The following is an 18,218-nucleotide window of genomic DNA, read 5'->3' as shown; positions in this document are numbered from 1 at the left end:
AATATGAGGAAGGTAGACTGCATTGAGATGCGGAGTGGGCAGACCTAGGTTGGGGCAGGAGCTTTATCTCTGACAAGCTTTCATGGCCCTGTTTTCTTGCCCTGAAGTGATGTAAGTGATGAATGTCCACTGACTTAGAAGATTTCTGGGGAGAAGCAACACTTATTTATGAGTGGTAAAGCCCCATGGTGTGGTGGCATTGCATAGCAACTAGGATTGACTACACAAAGTATTTCTTTCTTTTACAAAGGATTTACTTTATTTTTAATTATGTGTATGTGTGTGTAGGTTGAGGATGCAGTGCACCTGAGTAGATGAGTGCTCTTTGGAGCCCAGGAGAGGGGATCCACTTCCCTGGAGCTCCAGTTACAGTTGCTTGTAAGCTGCCTGATGTTGGTGCTGGGAACTGAAGTTGGGTCCTCTACACACACTCCATACTGAGCCTTCTCTCCAGCCTCAACCATTTATTTCCTGATTGTTTCCATGGCTGTAGACATGGAAAAGTCATGTCTTATCTAGCCACCTGTATTTTTTGATGTTTTATTGATTTGTCATTTGGTTACAGTAATTAACATTTTTGTCATGGTCATTTCTTAGTCTCTAGATGAGATTTTTAGCTGCGTAGGGACTGGCAAAATGACTCAGTGGATCAAAATGACCTGGCACCAAGCTTGACATGAATCAAAACCCACAAATTGCGTTTAGCAGGAATTTTCATTTTGTAGCATATGAAAAGGTGGGGGAATTCAAGAACACCCACCTGGACACCATCAACCCGAACCTAACAGATGAAAGACTGTAAAGCTAAGTCACTGTTTATATCAATATCCCTTTATCATCATCAGCAGTGCCACTTACCATTGCAGATCCCACACGGCTGACTTTGATGGGGTTCCCTCTGCCAGAAAGGTCCATCTGAGCCTTGTCCATCACGTATAAACAAGCATCCAGGATGCCGTCTTCAAACTGTTTGGGAGAAAACAATGAGAAACTATTTAATAATCTTCACTCTGCAAAACAAGATAAACTGTATGCAAAAGCAAAATGCAGCCACAACTTTACTGCTTAGAAATATGGAGTGACCTCCTATACCCTTTAGCATGAACTATTAAAGTGAAGGAAAGGATGTATCCTGCTTTTACTTTTCCATAAAATAGAGGAGAACAGAAAAGGAAGCCAGAAATAAGGGCAGAACCACTAGAGAGACAGCATACTCAAGAACCACAACCGACTCTAGGCTCTGTAGGATACTGCACAAGTTTATTACAATCCTTCCACCAGATGGATGTATTGCCCAGAGCACAATGAATTCCCAAAGTCACTTGGGACTCCAAAAACAACTTGTTTTTCTATTTTCTCTTATTTTATTATTATTATTATTATTATTAGATATCTACTTGTTTTCTAATGAGAGAGTGCAAAGGAGGATGTGGTTTGGGTGGGTGGAAAGGAGGGAAGATCTGGGAAGAATTGGGGGAGAGGAACCATAATCAAAATACATTGTATAAAAAAAATCTGTTCTCAATTAAACAAAACAAAACAAAACAGCTGGGTGGTGATGGCGCTTGTTTTTAATCCCAGCACTAGGGAGGCAGAAGTAGGTTGATCTCTATGAGCTGGAGGCAGCCTGGTCTATGAAGTGAGTTCTAGGACAGCCAAAGCTAAACAGTGAAACCCTGTCTTGAAAAACCAACCAACCAAATAAATAAAAGAAAATCGGGCAGTGGGTGGTGTACACCTTTAATCAATCCCAGCAAAGGCAAAGGCAAGAAGATCTCTGAGTTCGAGGCCAGCCTGATCTATAGAGTGAGTTCCAGGACAGCTACGGCTACACAGAGAAACCCCATTTTTCTCAAAAAATTAAATAAATAAAAAAACATAAAAGAAAATAAATGGCATTCAGATGTATCACAGGAAGGTAGTCAGATTTTGGCTTGCATATAAGACAGGAGGAGCCCTCATGAAGTGAAAGTCCACCTCTGCTATGTTCTTTGCATCAAAAATGTCTTCATAAGCAAAGAAAATTTTCGCCTTATTTCAGATTGAAGTAATGAGACTTTATGGTTTATCTCAGTGACTGCCATGTTATCAGTAGGTGTCCCCATCTCAGGGACATTTGTAATAAGAGGAAGAGAGGTGGCTCCAGCTGATAAATTATGCAGTTTCTCTCCAGGTCTCCACTCCCTTGCACTCTGTCTTGGAGTCTCAGATTCTGAAAAGCAGGAAATTGCGCTTTTTCTAATATTGACTCATGGCACCTGGCAGTAATAAATGTGACAAAAAATATTAAGGGAAAAATGTCCTTGACAATGACAAATTTTCAGTGGCTCACCTGGCCGTAGCTCCAGCTTCTGCTCTTGATGTCATTGAAGTCCCCATAAAATATCACTCCGATGTCATTTAGGACGTACTCTTCTCGCTCCTTCTCATCGTCCAGATACACCGCGTCCTCTGTATCAGGATGGAAGAGCGGTGACCTTTAACCCACCAGTCTGTTTCCAAACCATGGCAAGTTCATACCATTGCTAGCCTGAGAGCCTGTCTACCCAGAGAAAAGATGTCTTTTGTTTCTCAAAGCATAGCTCATTTCCCAATATTTCAAGCCACAGTGAACATAGTCAGTACCGAAGATTAGTCTGCAAATGACGACATTTGTCAGCAAAATGCTGACAAACTCTGGCCCTGGATGTCTTGAAGCACAATTAAATTGACGTGTCTCATTAAACATTCTATGATGCGGGTGCTTCATGGATTCACAATCAGTTTCCGTGCTGCTCAGGCAAACTTGCAACACAGATCAAAAAGTCATTTCCAACCTACTGAAGTTAAACGTAGCTCAACTGGAAATGATGCTTCAAATAAATCTATGGAAGGATCATTTGCTATTCCTCATTGTGACCCATTGGTTGGAAGGGAGGGGCAGGCTTTTAGTTATCTCATGATGAAAAGTCTTTGCAGATGCCTTGGTAGGTGTGTGAGCCTAATAAGCCTGCCCAGTTCACTCCAAACATTGCAAGGTCTTTCTGGTGGCTCTAATCTCAAGAATGCCTTGCTCCCACCTATCCAGCCATCTCTTTGGTACATATTTCCAGGTCAGAAAGGCATCTCCTACACAGGTGGGATCATATAGGAGTAGATGACGCTCAGATAAATTTGCATAAACTGAAATAGGGTCAATACTGGTTCTGAGTGGGGATAATGTTTTCATGTCTTTCTGGTCCTCTCTCGTCTGTATTAGTCTTTAGAGTAATGTCCTCTTTATTCTTTGGTTCATTAATGAAATCTATTTTATGTAGTAATGCTTAACTTTGGCTGAACATTATAACCACCTGGAGAAGTTACCAATGAAATTCTCAAAGGATAAGTAAATAGATAAATAAGTTCCTCATTTGAGGTTAAAATTTAAATTTTAAATGTGTTCCAAAGGCCCATTCAATACCAACTTGATCTGTGGTCCATAGCAGTATCAGGAGATCATGGAGTTTGTATGAATCAGGGTCTCATGGAAGAAAATAAGGTCACAAACAGAGGACATTTGAATGGGGTTTTGGACTATAGTCCCTTCCTCTCCAGCCACTGTGGTGTCCACACTGTTGTGTCCACACTATGGTGTCCATAGGTTCCTCACTATGCACTTTGGCCACAACATTCTGTCTCCCCAAGTCCAAAGGCAATGGTCCCAGTGACCAGGGACTAAAACATCTTAACCATAAACCAATAAGAAAACTTCTTTCTTTAAATGGATTTCTCTTGAGTGTTTTGTCAGTGCAAGAGCAAACTGACTGAGATACCAAGGCTACACTCTGCATCAATTAAGTCTGAACCTCCAGGATGGGATGAGATGCAAACATCAGGGTCTTGTTTTCTATCCTAGCTCCCCCCATGAATAGTCAAAGCCATACTGCCTCACTCCTCAAAGAATGGATGAATGGTAAGCAGCCTCATATGCTTGATGGACTGAGGAAAATACCAGTCTGTCACCGTGTCTTGGAGAGTCAGAATATGCATGGTAACTAATGGAATCCTCAGGGAATGACAGGCACCTTGGGTTCTCACAGGCTTTGCTGGATCTGGTCAGCTTAGACCCCATCCTGAAACCTTTGAAAATTCCTTCATGTAGTCTCCAGCAATTTCCTTGTAGCTTTTCTTTCTAGTCTTTGCCTCTTGCTTCCATTTGCATGAGAACTACATCACACACACACACACACACACACACACACACACACACACACACACACAGATATGCATACATACATACATGTGCACAGAGAGAGAAAGCGAAAAGAGAAGAAAGAGGAGAGAGAGAGAGAGAGAGAGAGAGAGAGAGAGAGAGAGAGAGAGAGAGAGAGAGAGAGTTTGTGTGAATGTTGGGATCCAAATCCTCAGGATGGTGTGAGTAGAATCTATGCAAATAAGTCACCATTTAAAATAAAGGTCTTGACTTTGCTACCCTGCAGAGGGGTCTTGGAAATAATCACTTGTAGGTTCTGAGCTATGAGAGTATACTTCAATGTCTAATAAACTGCACAAACTTATGGTTATCCAATCAAGACACTAAACATATGCACGTTGACAGCACCCTTGCACTTGTCTGTGCTTACTCTCTCACCACACTGCTCCACTGTCTATTGTGAGCCTCCTACCCTAAGCAACCCACTGTTTCTACAGGTGTGCACTAGTATACTCAGTTCCAGATAATACGTCTTTATCTAAATCAAGACAATGTTTTTAGAAAGCACCAAAGAAATGCCTTATATAGTTTATTTACTTTGTATTTTAGGTATTACAAACTTCAAAGCATGTGACCAACTAGGGAAATACTTTCAACAATTATTGCTATTTATTTACAAATGTTGACGAAATCTCTCTGTATGTAAAGAATCCTGGTAAATTGAAAAAGACTTCCCAAAATACATACAAGAAAATTAGAAAATGAAACCCAGTTTATACAGGAGGAATTGCAAATGGAAGGTAAATTAAACAAAACATCCTTTATTAAATAGCATTCTAAAATTGCACAGTAATTAAAGTGAAACATAATAAATATATATACTAGTGGCTTTGAACTTAAAGTATCCAATATCAACTAATATTGCCAATCTACTGATAAGAGTGTAGTTACATATTTCAAAAACCAATTTGGTGACTGTTTCATTAGTCCTGAACCTGTCCTTCATTCTAGACCATGTGTCTATCTAACAAGTGGAAATAATTCTGAGGTACAGCAAAAAATAAGTATAATTGCTCGCTATAATAATTACTGTGAAAGAAATAAAAAAATCCTGAAATGTTCTCCAACTTTCCCACACACTATGAAAAGCAATTAGCCATTGAAATGTACTTGAAAGAAACTTTAATAATAGAAGCTGTATCTGTATCAAAGCAAAATTTAAATGTGGAAAAAAGTCAAATATGAACTATGTTCAGTCAGATATGAAAATCTGTATTCATATACTTTCATTATTACCACATATTACTTGAAAAGGCTGAGAAATACATATGTATACATGTATGCTAAATGAAGCCCATTGGGGAACCCAGAAAGAACACCGTGAGTATAGCTAGAATAATTGAGAAATTCTTGAATAAAAAGTTCAAGTACAAGAAAGATATAAGAAAAGATGTGGTGGTTCTAACACAAATGGCCCCCATAGGATCATATATTTGAATGTTTGGTCCCCTGTAGGTGAAACTGTTTGGGAAGAATTAAGAGGTGTGTCTAGTTGGAGGGTGTGTGTCACTAGTGGGTAGGCTTTGAGGCTTAAAAAGCCCAGACAAGGCCCCATAACTCCCTCTGCCTGCTGCCTATGGATCAGGATGTAAAGCTCTCAGCTACTGCTCCAGCACCATGCCTGTCTACTTCTCACCATAATGACCGTAGACTAACCCTCCAAAGCTGTTAACAAGGCTCCAGTTAAATGCTTCCTATTATAAGATCTGTCTTGGTCATGTTGTTTCCTCACAGTAACAGAGAATTAGGTAGGACAAAAGGCAAGGTAAATTCGCTTGAAAAAAGAACAAGTTATTACAGTGTTGGGTCCTGAGAGGAAGCTGAAACCCATGTGTCTGACACAAAATGAGTAAATCATCAAAGAGTCCAGGGGCCAGGACTAAGGAGTAGCCAATGCTGGAGAAACAAAAGCCACTAAAGAGGAGAAGACATGAGATGTCTCAGTATTTGTGAATTAATATTGTTTTTGAGTGAGTTGATCATATTCATAGAGTGCTAGGAACCAGCTTACTGCTTTAAACACAGAGAAATCAGAAAAACTTTTATCTCAAGGTGATGAACCAACAGATGCTAAGACAGAAAGAATGGAAGAGTTAAATATCACTATTTGTAATTCCTAATGAAATCATAGGAGTAAGCTGATAGCATTAGCTCAAAGAAGAACTTTGTAATGGATGCTTGAGTGCAATGAAATTCAATTCTATTGATTAATCTAAACATCCATATCTACTGATTGAATACATGTTAGGAAGTGATTTTACTCCACCGAGGAAACATACAGAATGATTGAGAGTAAATTCGATTTAGTCTTTAGATATAAGTAACTACTTAGCAGAAAATGCCATGGGCTTACAGGCATATATTTCAGGACATCAAGGCTCAGAATTAGCAAATTAATAATATGGCAACTCCACATGACAATACAGTTTCGGCAATAAGTTTGTGATAAAACAAAGAAATAAATGAAGAGGATTGTTGAAGACATGCCAAAAAGTCTAAGTGATAAACATTGATTTGAACAACAAAAAGCCTGTGAAACAAATTTTAGATTGGTAAAATTTGGTTAAGAGATAGGCAACCAAGAACTCTTACTGATTTTTATACTATAATTATATAATCATGTAACAGTCAACACCAGTCAGCACCAGGGATATATTCTGAGAGATATTAACTAGCTATCTTCATTATTTTCTGAGAATTCTCATGGAAATTAAAGTAGTTATAATGCCATTAGGATATGGCCTTATGGGACTACTATTTATTCAAGATGGTCATTGACAGACATATGATTATGTGTTACAGGACTAGAGTGTGCCCAGATACACATGTATAATATATATGCCATGATTATTGTCAAGTCTGGGAGCTATGTAAACAAATTTTATTGTATTATTTTTTCTGCGGTTGAGTTATTTTAAAATTTCTATAATAAAATAAGCTTTTCCAATGGCCATGTGTGGAAGCCCATAAATGTGTGAAGGTGTGTGTGGAGGCCGGAGGTTGATGTCCAGAGTCTTCAGTTGCTCTTTCCAGTATGCATCTCTCGCTTGAACCCAGAGCTGACAGATTCAGCTAGTCTGGCTGGCCATCTTGTGCTAAGATCACAGGTAGGCCGATGCCCATCCAGCATTTACGCAGGTGTTAGGGATCTGAACTCCAGTGCTCACTCTCGTATGGCAAGCGCTTTACCCATTGAGCCATCTCCCCAAGTCTGTTTTGTGTTTCTGTAAAACTTTCATTATCAGAAAAAGTAACTTTGAAAGTGTATTTACATTTAAGCAAAGCTACCTGCTTATGATGACATTTTGAAGTCCAACTATTATTATTTATCTTGGAGACAGGATCTTGCTATGTGGTCTAGGCTGCTGTGGAACTCAGCATCCTCCTGCCACAGTATCTCAAGCACTGACATTATAGGTCTGTATCACTGCCCAGCTTGTGCCCAACTTGGATGCATTAATATCTCTTTATAAGCAATAGAACTGAAATTATCAATGTCTTCATTACCTCTCATATCAACAGAACTTAAGTTCTTGTGCCATTCCCAGAAGAGGCTGGCTTAAGCCTAGATTTCTTATTTCACAATGGTATTGGAGAAACATTTATCCTACTTCTTGAAGATGGCTCTTCGCTTGCTATAATTTTATTTACTATCACATATATATATATATATATATATATATATATATATATATATATATATATTTGGTATTATAGTATGTGCCACAAACTTTCAACATTTTGAATAACCCTGGCATTCAGGAAACTGACACAGGAGTACTGTTAGTTTGAGTCCCAACTTGGGCTTCATATGAGGCCACCTCTTTCAAAAAACACAAAGAAACTACCAACAACCCTGGCCCAACTGATTCATTAAAACTCACGAAGGCCCTCTGAGAAAGGAACAATATTATATCCATTTTTTTGCTCCAGGAAGCTGAGGCATACTAAGTGAGTTTTAAAACCAGGATTTGATTGTTAACTGTCTACCACACCACAAATCAACAGGTCACTGTCCCCAGGGCTCAGCACTATGGGAAGGACAGTAGGAAGTGGGTAAATACTTGTTCCAAAAACACAATGGTTTTTGCTTGGAATGTGAGAGAAGTCCAAGAAAATAATTTCCCTTTGTGCTGTGGGCTGCTAGTGTTGGGATGTCATGAATCTGAGAGCCGTGAACAGGCAGAGTTCTGTGGCCCACACCAGGCTATCCTGACTTAAATCCTACCTCAAACCAGGCAGACATAATCATGAGTCCCCAACAAGGTAAGGAAGTCAAATGGGAAGCCCCAATTTTAATTTAAAATTTTTAATTTTAGGAGAAGATTGAAGTGGAGGCTGTACTTGGTATTCCCCGTTTTATTCAGCTCTGTCACTTTAAAATACAGCGGTTCAAAGTGAATTGAAAAAAAAAATCACTATGGAAACTCCCCTAACTCCCTGTTTTAGAAAGGCAAATAAAATTGGGAAAATGTAATCATGTTTATATTTAGATATTTGGCCGCCGCCGGTGGTTTTTGTTTTAGTAGTTAATGCTTGCTGTTTTAGTATTAGGGATTGGTTTCAGAGGGGTCATGAGTTTTATCCGTTTCAAGGGAAAGCAGATTCCTACTTAGTCAAGCGGACTTTGGGCATAAGAAAGACAAACTAACAGCTAATTCATTGTTGTAGAAGTTTGACAGTCAGGTAATCCGGATTGTTGTTAGCTGTTAGTAATTAGTTGTTAGTAGTTAGCCGGTGTATATGTTTAAGTTCTAAGTAACCTTTGGCCAAGGACCATCATTGAGATTAAACTTGGAGGCAAACAGATCATCCACTGTGCCTCTGGCAGAAGTAATGCAGTCTCTCCTTTCATCCTCTCTGGCATATCTGTCACAGAATACTTCAGAATGCCTTGAAAATACCCAGTCGTCCCAGATGACTAACTATGTGCATGTGGCAAGCCGTAAAGAATGGCGACCTCATTTATTTTACTGTTCCTTTGGTGGATAGGAATTCTGAGGGAGTTAGAAAGAAAATTGTGGGCTGCAAAAAAAATTTAAGGCTCACATATAAGCCTCATTTGAGGCCCCCTCTTGGACATTATCACTGGCCTCCCACCCAGCATGAGAAAGACTCTACAACAACCATGTAAGGACAAATGCCAAGCCCATTGATTTTTTTCGTATCTATATAGCCCCCTTGGGAGAAGGCGGCTATTTATCAGTGTGTAGGCTGAAAAACTCTTTCTGGTATTTATACAGTTAATGTTAAAGTAGGTCTTGCTTACATCAACCTTGAACATGGGTCATATATACATGTGAGTGTTGAGCAGGCAATGACAAGAGCTGGTGGGTGAGAGTGCAGGATCATCTAGGTCCCATGTGCCAAGGTCACCCGAAGAATTAAGTGAAAGGACAGAGATCTAGGCATATGTTTAACAGGAGCAGAAAACATTGCTGCCCCTTCGCTGTCTACATCTACATCAAAAAATCAAGATCCAACACAGCTTCCTCAAACCAAGGGTTATGCAAAATAATATAAAAAAGAATTAGCCAAGACTCATATTTGAAAGATGCTTCGGGAGTGATAAATCCAACACCAACAGGCCGTTATGAGCAGGACTTAGATAAGTCCTTAGATCTCAAGCTGCTTCATGGCCACTGACCTAGCAACAGCTGCCCAACATTGTGTATGAAAGCAGCTGGGAGGCATGAAATGGCAAAAATGAAGAAGAGGAGACAATCCTATGCAATGTGAGGTTTTAGACTGACTCGCTAAAATACTCATTGAACCCAACTGAATAAATATAACTAGGTTAAGCTTCCACAGCATAAGGAAATAATTCAAAACAACCTTAGATATTACATATATGTATATTACATATACATAATATAACATATATTACTATGTTAAAAATATCATTACCTATCTGTATTTGCAAGCCAATGGTTTGTAAAATATAGACCTATAATGAGAATACATAACTATGTGGGATCCTTTAAGCTTTCTGTCCCTAATTTAGGGTGATGAAGTTAGTTCTGCTATTTACATAGTTGACTTTGCTGTTTTTTAAAGTATAGTTATGAGTTCTACTAATTTTGAAAGTTGAGTTATTAAAGCCATTTTTTTTGCTTATAGAACAAATAATATATCAAGATGACACCATAAGTCCATAATGAGCTCACTCTGCAACTTTAATCCAGCTTTAATTTTTGAAATAAGTGCGTAGCAACATTCATTTCCCTTATACTGAGGGTGAATGGTGTATCCTTCTCACTTTTGATCTTGAGAAAACTGTATATGCCAAGGTGATGATAAGTTCAGCTTCCTTGGGTTTAGAATCATTAGGAGGCATTTCCAGAGAGGTCTAACTTGAGGCCAGAAAGCCCCATCCTAGATGTGGTATCACCATCCCATAGGGGAGATCCAAGACTGAATAAAATGGGGGAAAGAACTCCCGCTGAGCCCTCGCTGTGCATGTACTGCGACCGCCCGCTGCACCTCTGCCACGGGGAACTTTGCTCTCAGGCAAATGAGACCAGAACAAATCCTTCCTCCTCAAAGTCGCTTTCTGTACTGTTTGGTGTCATACCACCAAAAGTAACTAATAGAGTCAGAAAGGGACGCGTCCTTTGGAGTAACCCTTTTACTCCTACAAAGGAGATGCTTTGGAGTTGTGAGAGCTTTTAAAGAGGAATACTTGCTCCTTACCTTCACACCAAGGATTGAAGAGAATATATGTGTCTGTTTCGGGGTTTCTACGGGTACGCAGGATGCCATAGGGAGTCCAGACGGCAACATACATGCGGAATTTCCCCACAATGCATTCGGGGGAAGACTGGATGGAAAGTCGCACAGACCGGTCCTCGTTCATGATAATCTTGGCCCCCCACTTTCCGCTTTGCAGCTCCGACACTACAGGCACTGGGATGTAAGTGCCCTTGTTCTCCTGGGGGTAGCGACCTATGAAAAGAAAGAAGGAATGGAAGATGAAAAGGTTTCTCCAACCTCTTGTTCCAACTCTGAAATTTCAGGCCTGAAGGAGGAAAACGCTGTTTTAGAGTGGGTATGAATTTCTCTTCTGCTGCCAAGATCAGTGATAGTAGCTGATTCTCCCAGTTTCTTCAGGGCTCAGATTTGTCATGACTACTAAAAAATTTACAAAGAACACTTCTTGGGAAGATTTTTTTCATTGGCTGATGTTCAGCCTGTTTTCTATGGCTGATACTCTACAAGCACAGACTGAGTGATTTACTTACAAAGAAAAGAGGTTTCTTTGGGCCACGCCAATCCTCATGCAGCTCAGAGTGTCACAAGGATGTTTTTTCTCATGTTATAAAGTCACTAGGTTTAATCTTAAGGCTGGGCCTTAAAGACCCTATCTAATCCTGACGACTCCCAAAGGCTCCCATACTCAGAATAGGTATAAAATCTTGTAATACCTCATAATGGAGGTAAAATTTTAATATGTATTTGGGAGGAGACAAACTATATTGCAACCACACCATTAGACAATGAATTCTATCACAACATAGAAATATCAATTTGAATGTGAAACACAGCTTATACAATACCTTGTGATTATCAGAACCTAAAACTTTATTATTAAAAGCTATAATAGTTTCTAATTAAAGAAACTTTAAGATGGTACCTCTATAAGTATACAACATTGTTTTTAGGGTCAAAGGCTAATATTTTTCATTTATTCTACATTCATTGTACTGCTATCACCAATAATGAGTTACATTTCTAGGTTATTGAGATGCAGCTATTTTTTTCTTTTTTTATTGTTTTTACTGAGCTTTACATTTTTCTCTGCTCCCCTCCCTGCCTCTCCCCTCCCCCTTCAACCCTCCCCCAAGGTCTCCATATTCCCAAATTACTCAGGAGATCTTGTCTTTTTCTACTTCCCATGTAGATTAGAGCTATGTAAGACTCTCTTAGTGTCCTCATTGTTACCTAAGTTCCCCGGGATTGTGGTTTGTAGGCTGGTTTTCTTTGCTTTATGTTTAAAAACCACCTATGAGTAAGTACATGTGATAATTGTCTTTCTGTGTCTTTGTTACTTCACTCAAAATAATGTTTTTTAGCTCCATCCATTTTCCTGCAAAATTCAAGATGTCATTATTTTTTCAAGATGCAGCTATTTTTATATTCAACTTAAACATTTTTCTTTTTTTTATCATTTCACTGATGCCTGAGACTTACGCCACAGGCTAGGATTCAGAATTGAAGTGTTTTTGTGAAATGTGTTGAATTTAAATCCTGACTCTGCTATTTGTCACCCTGGTGACCTTGCCCCTTACAAATTCTAATTCTTTTGTCCTTATCTTCATCTAGAAGTTGGGAAAATAGTGGCATACTAATGAGTATGAAAGGCAGAATAAAATATTGCATTGAAATGCTTATGCTGAGGGGCATCCATCTGTTGTCCATTTGCTTGCTTAGTCTCACTAAGACTCTAAGATTGGCCTTGAACTTAATCTATAGTCCAGGATAGCCTTGAACTTGCAAACTGTCCTGCCTTAATCCCTCTGGAGTAACTAGGATTACAGGTTTGTTCCACCAGGCCCAGATCTCTGCAAAATCCTTTGTGCATAATTTATCATGTATAACAAATACCTTAAAATCTTAAGCTGTCATTTTAGCTGAAAATTAAGCAATAGGTCATTTTGTAATATTTCCTGGCTCATCATAGTTTATGCATAAGCTATCTCAAGGCACATGCTATTTTTTCCTTATTACTCCCATTTTGGGTCAAATTCTTATTACATGGTCTTTAACCTCAAAACTAAATTTCCTCCGACTTTCTAAACTATAAATAGAAAGTTAACTGCACATAATTCTTTAACTCCTTAGCTTATAATTTAATTTGCTGCGTAATTTGCAAGAAAGATCAAATTCATAACTGTTTTAAAATAGAACAATTTTTTTTCTCTTTTTTCTTATAAAAAGATACAAAACTGAGAAGTCTGTAAATTATTTGGATTGTAAGCAAATAGAAGTCTTCCAGAGCAAAGTGTATTCACGTCCATTGTACATAGAGCATATGGAAAATTACAGAAACAGAGCTAACCTTAACTTCTCTAGTGACCAAGGTCCAAACAGGGCCCTTTGATAGGAATATATCAGAACATCTAAGAGGAAGTAGTTTCCTAGGTTACTGTTGTGCAATTCTATAAGGTTGCTTCATTTTAATGAAAATAATGATTTGTAGAGGAGGTAGTATACTAGGGAGAGAGATTAGGATCGTGGTGCTTTTCTGTGTGTCCAGAGATTCAGTTAATCACAATTCAGAACAAGTATCACATAAACTGATCATAATCCAATCAAGACTCACACATGGTGCTTTGCCAAGACATCACAATCTGAACACTGTAAATTTTGTATAAACATGAAATACTCTTGGGGATTGACTGGCTCTGCCTCCAAGGAGTTTCTGGATCAATCCACCCTCAGGAGCATGTTTATTCTGAGTAACCTTTGTCTGTCTTCCCTTGCTTGCCCCTAGTCTTCCTTGTGCATGCTATGACTGTGTGGTGTAATGCCTCCTCTCCTCATAGATAGGCCTTGCTGTTCTTCAGAGACCATCACTGTCTTTCGACATAATGTAAAAATAAAGACAGTCTTTTAAGGTAAATGTAATTTGTAATTCAATCACTATAGTGCTTCCAGAAGCAGGTGCCACCAAATGCCTGTCTAGGTTTGAGAGTATGGCATTTCTAAAAGGCTTTGGGATCTAAGATCTGTGAGAAAGATCTGCCAGGAAAGATGTGCCCACTTCTCTAGCAGTGCTGTGACTCTCATGAGGGAAACCAACCGCTCTCTGATTAAATTTGAGACACATTCCCAGGGAGGGAATACATGCTTATGAGCTTGGTTGAAAACTCATGGAGAGGGAAATCACGGGCTTTAGAGGGGAGCTGAGTATTGTGGTAGAGCCAAATTCCTATAATGCCAAATTTCCCTTCTAAATATTTATGCTTTTACCCATAGATAATCGTTACTCTCAACCTTAATCAGAGAAGTCTCTCTCTTAGTGAACACGGTGGTGAATGCAGGGATTCGTGAATGCACAAGGTAGGTGCCGAGACTAAGTGGTAGATGCATGCTTCACCTCAGACAAGCCATTTACACCATTTCCTCTAAGGCCTGGGGATTATGGAAGAAGTGACAGAAAAAATGTGAGAGCCAGAAAATAGGACAGAGTCTTCGAAATGTCATTGCGGGGCAGGGGGATGGGGGAGACGCATTAGCAATCAATAACTCACAGCAGCTATGAAAGCCTGCACAAGGCCTGGGCATCAGTGAGCCCCAGCCAAGCCACGTATGGATGTTACTTAACTAGGTAGAAGCGGAAAGAAAGATTGGGCCACTATCATTCACTGTGAAGACAGTTCTCATTGCTCTGTATCTTACTGTCTCTGTGGAACAGGTGGAAGATGCTGGGTTGAACCAGGGAACATGGAAGAAGCAAAAGGAACAAGTTGCAAAACTGGAAAAATACGAGGAAAAAGACAAAGAGCCAATTTGTAGTGGTGGACAACAGATGTGTGCACCAAGGGTGTGAATCAAAGGGATGAGAAGGCACAGCTGACAAGGGGGAAGACTGGGAGGCTTAGACTGATTCAGAAAAGGGATAAGGAGGCAGAGCTGGCAGAAGGGAAGGCTGGGAGGCTTGGGCTATGCAGATTTGTTTTTTATAAAGTAAGGCTGGGCAGTGAAGGTTGAAGGGAGAAGGTGGAGCAGCCATGTTAACCTGGGAAGTCATGGGGCTGCAGATCAACATCTGAAAACAAATCAGGAACAGGCAGTCATTACACGAGGTCTAAAGGGAGGCAAAAACAACCCCCAATTTGCAGGTCTTTTTCTTTCCACTCTACAGAAAGCTGATTATTAATGTGAGACCTGGCATGTCAATAGGACCTCAGGGTCTTGTCAGCGGCTCCATTACACCATGTTTAATTCTGAGTGTAATGATTTCAGTGACAGCACTGGGGAAGGATTTTCCATGATTGAATTGTGAGGGAGGAAGTTGTGGCAGACTAGTATTTCATCTCGCTAAATAGCCTCTCAGCCTCAGGAGTTAGCATGTTCTGGAGATCAGCATCAGGCCAGGCTTGGAACACCCATCCATCAGCACGCACGGCCGCCATGCGGTTCTATGCAGGTGATTCTCATACATATGTTTGCTAACAATGTGTAGTGCCCCTGGAGACATTTTTCCCCCAAATTGCACAATTTCATGTTAGAGGAGAATGAGAGCAAGGAAAACAGAAGCAATAGGCAGAGGTTCCCACACACTGTCTTCTTCTTCTTTTTAACAACGTAGTCATTGCAGCTAGACTACTGAGCAGAATTCTGCAGGGGTTGTAATTATCAATCGGGCTCTTTCATGCCCACTTAAAATTGGTGATATCTCCTCAAGGTATCACAAAATTGAGCGTATGTTTACTTTAATTATTGTCTTTCCTTTGTACATTGTTATTTTGTTCACCTATATTCCTAGTACACAAGGCAGAAAAGAGTGATTTCATTAAATTTTCACACGGTTCACTGGATGCTTCAGCCGTATCCACCAACATATTCATCTATTGCCCTGTCTTGCCCCTCTCCTATCTCTCTGTTTCCTTCTAGCCCCAAAGAGTTCCCATTCTAATTTTATATCACACATTTTTTTTGGACAAATTTTCTTCGAGGCCAGAAAACACCCATCAGTCACAATCAATGCTTAAAATGAAATCAATAACTTAGGACATACACATTTTTTTGCCACCTTTCTGGCATGTCACCATCAAGACTATTCTATTATGCTAGAGTTGATGAATGCAAATGCTTAGTCATGTGAGTCCTTTCCTAGCTATCAGAAAAGCTCAAGAAAAAGCCTATCTTCTTTGATATCCACTTAAATATCCCTTTCTTCTATTAAACTAAACTATGACGTGATCTTACCACCTGTAGAAAACCTGTAGAATGCCTCATTGCTTCACACTAAGTATGGTTCCATAAATGTCACTGGGACTTTGTTGGATCACATCCTTGAAGAACATTTCGGGGATTGTAGAAACTCTGAAATGTGGTATCTGCCTCAAGCCAGCAATCCATTGCAGACAGAAGAAAGACAGATTTATAGCTCCATCCCTTTTCCCTATGGGACCCGCTTTCCATTCATATACAAACATTTTCAGCTGAGTTCTTCCTCCCCTTCAAAAGTGCCTTATTTCAAGAGGGCTGTCAAAAACAAACAAACAAAAAACCTCAGGAATGAATCCTGTTTCCATCTAGCAAGGTGAGTTTCATGAAGCTAATTCATTTTCCCATCGAATTCATTGGTTTTTTTTCCTAGACATATCTTTCACATTTTAAGCAATCAATCTCCAAACAGGCTCTAGAAATCTTACAGGGACATCATGATGCATGTGCAGACTGGAAGCCTGAATGCAATGGGCTTGGAAAGAAAAGAGAACTGTGTTCTAACAGCCTCAGGACCATGCAGGAGTTCCTAGTGACCAGGATATTGTAGGTCTTTAAGCAATCATTAGATCCCATGTTAGCAACTGTAAAAATAAGATACTACTGCTAGGGGAAAAAAAAGCCAAGAAGGTACAGAAGTCATGGGTGGTAGTAGCCAAGAGGAGGGAATTACTAGTGTTCAAAGTTTAGGAGGCGGCGTATGTTGGTGTTAGGACACATGGTTAGCATATACAAGGCTCCAGTTCTGTGTCCAGCACCAGATAAAGTCTCAGACATGGGGAGATAGCTCAGCTGGCAAAGTGCATGTGATATAAACATGAGTTCAGTCTCCAGAAGTCACTTTAAAAAATACTGGGCAAGGTGGTGTGTACTTGTCAACCCAGTGTTGGGGAGGTAAAGACATGTGGACCCCCGGGGCTCACTGATCAGACAACCTAGGCTATTGGTGAAAGACTCTGCCTTAATATAAGGTGGATTGTATTCCTTAACTATATTTCACTTTTCTTTCAGGGTATGCTAAGTCACTTAGCCTTCTTTTGAAGCAATATGTAATCTTGTGAAGTGTCTACGGAGCCAGCATGGTCCCAAGACCCTGCTGGGATTAGACATGAGGAAGTCAGAGGGATATAATCCAGAAGAGGCAGTAGGTAATAATATCATAGATACCTAAGAAAAGCCCTATGTGCAAATGGCTTTGGGATACAATCATAAAGGTATATGCGATGGTGGAGTACCTAGTTGCTAAGATACATCACCAACTTATTTGGGTACACAGGCACAGTTGTCCTGTGGCCTCCACTTGAAAGTGCATACATGTTCCTATGCTTCCAACAACACCCTCCCCGCCGTGATGGGCAGAAACCTCTGACACCGCTAGTCCATATGTCTTTCTCCACTTCAGTTGTTTATGTCAGCATTTTTTTTTTCGAGACAGGGTTTCTCTGCAACTTTGGAGCCTGTCCTGGAACTAGCTCTGTAGACCAGGCTGGTCTCGAACTCACAAAGATCTGCCTGCCTCTGCCTCCCAAGTGCTGGGATTAAAGGCGTGCACCACCATCACCCGGCTTATGTCAGCATTTTTGCCCAGAAAGCAAACTCACACAGTGGGCAAAGTTGGGAGAAGTCTTAGTAGCAGAAGGTGAATGAAAGCATGCTATATCTTGGGAAGGAAAAAGAACTAAAGATTGTGTGGCAAAAGAAGGAGATAGCCTGGAAAGGTAAGAACTGTGGGGACCTTAGACCATGTGCAAAGGTGTTGGGGCTGTATTTTGGGAGGGTCTGGATATGGGGCTTCTCAAAGCACTGAAATGCTTTCCATGGTCCAATGGAGGCTGGCTAGAAAGACAGGGAAAGTACAATGGCATAGGAAGAAAAGCCTGGGAGAGAAGGCACTGAGTCCTGGGATCAAATCTGTTTTATCTACAGGAAAGGGGCAGAAATTACAGGCGTCATTGATGAAACAAAAGATTGTCTTCTGAGGAAGTCTGTTTTTCTACAGACATCTCAAATAAAAATTTCAAACTTGGTAAAT

The 18,218-nt window shown here is 40.0% G+C and overlaps 1 protein-coding gene across 1 annotated transcript in view; it reads right to left on the bottom strand.

The window, feature by feature from the left end:
- Positions 1-18,218, bottom strand: part of F13a1 (coagulation factor XIII A chain) — a 145,069-nt gene that overhangs the window by 90,481 nt on the left and 36,370 nt on the right. Inside the window, exons 4-6 of the mRNA XM_075969890.1 lie at positions 10,925-11,176; positions 2,333-2,451; positions 859-966 (exon numbers count right to left, since the gene is read on the bottom strand). Coding sequence (XP_075826005.1) covers positions 859-966; positions 2,333-2,451; positions 10,925-11,176 — 479 coding nt within the window. The remainder of the gene's footprint in view (positions 1-858; positions 967-2,332; positions 2,452-10,924; positions 11,177-18,218) is intronic.

This window comes from Microtus pennsylvanicus, chromosome 4 (assembly GCF_037038515.1).
Source record: "Microtus pennsylvanicus isolate mMicPen1 chromosome 4, mMicPen1.hap1, whole genome shotgun sequence".
Taxonomy (NCBI): domain Eukaryota; kingdom Metazoa; phylum Chordata; class Mammalia; order Rodentia; family Cricetidae; genus Microtus; species Microtus pennsylvanicus.
Note: the sequence above shows the minus strand (reverse complement) of the source record. Positions and strands in the feature narration are given on the sequence as shown.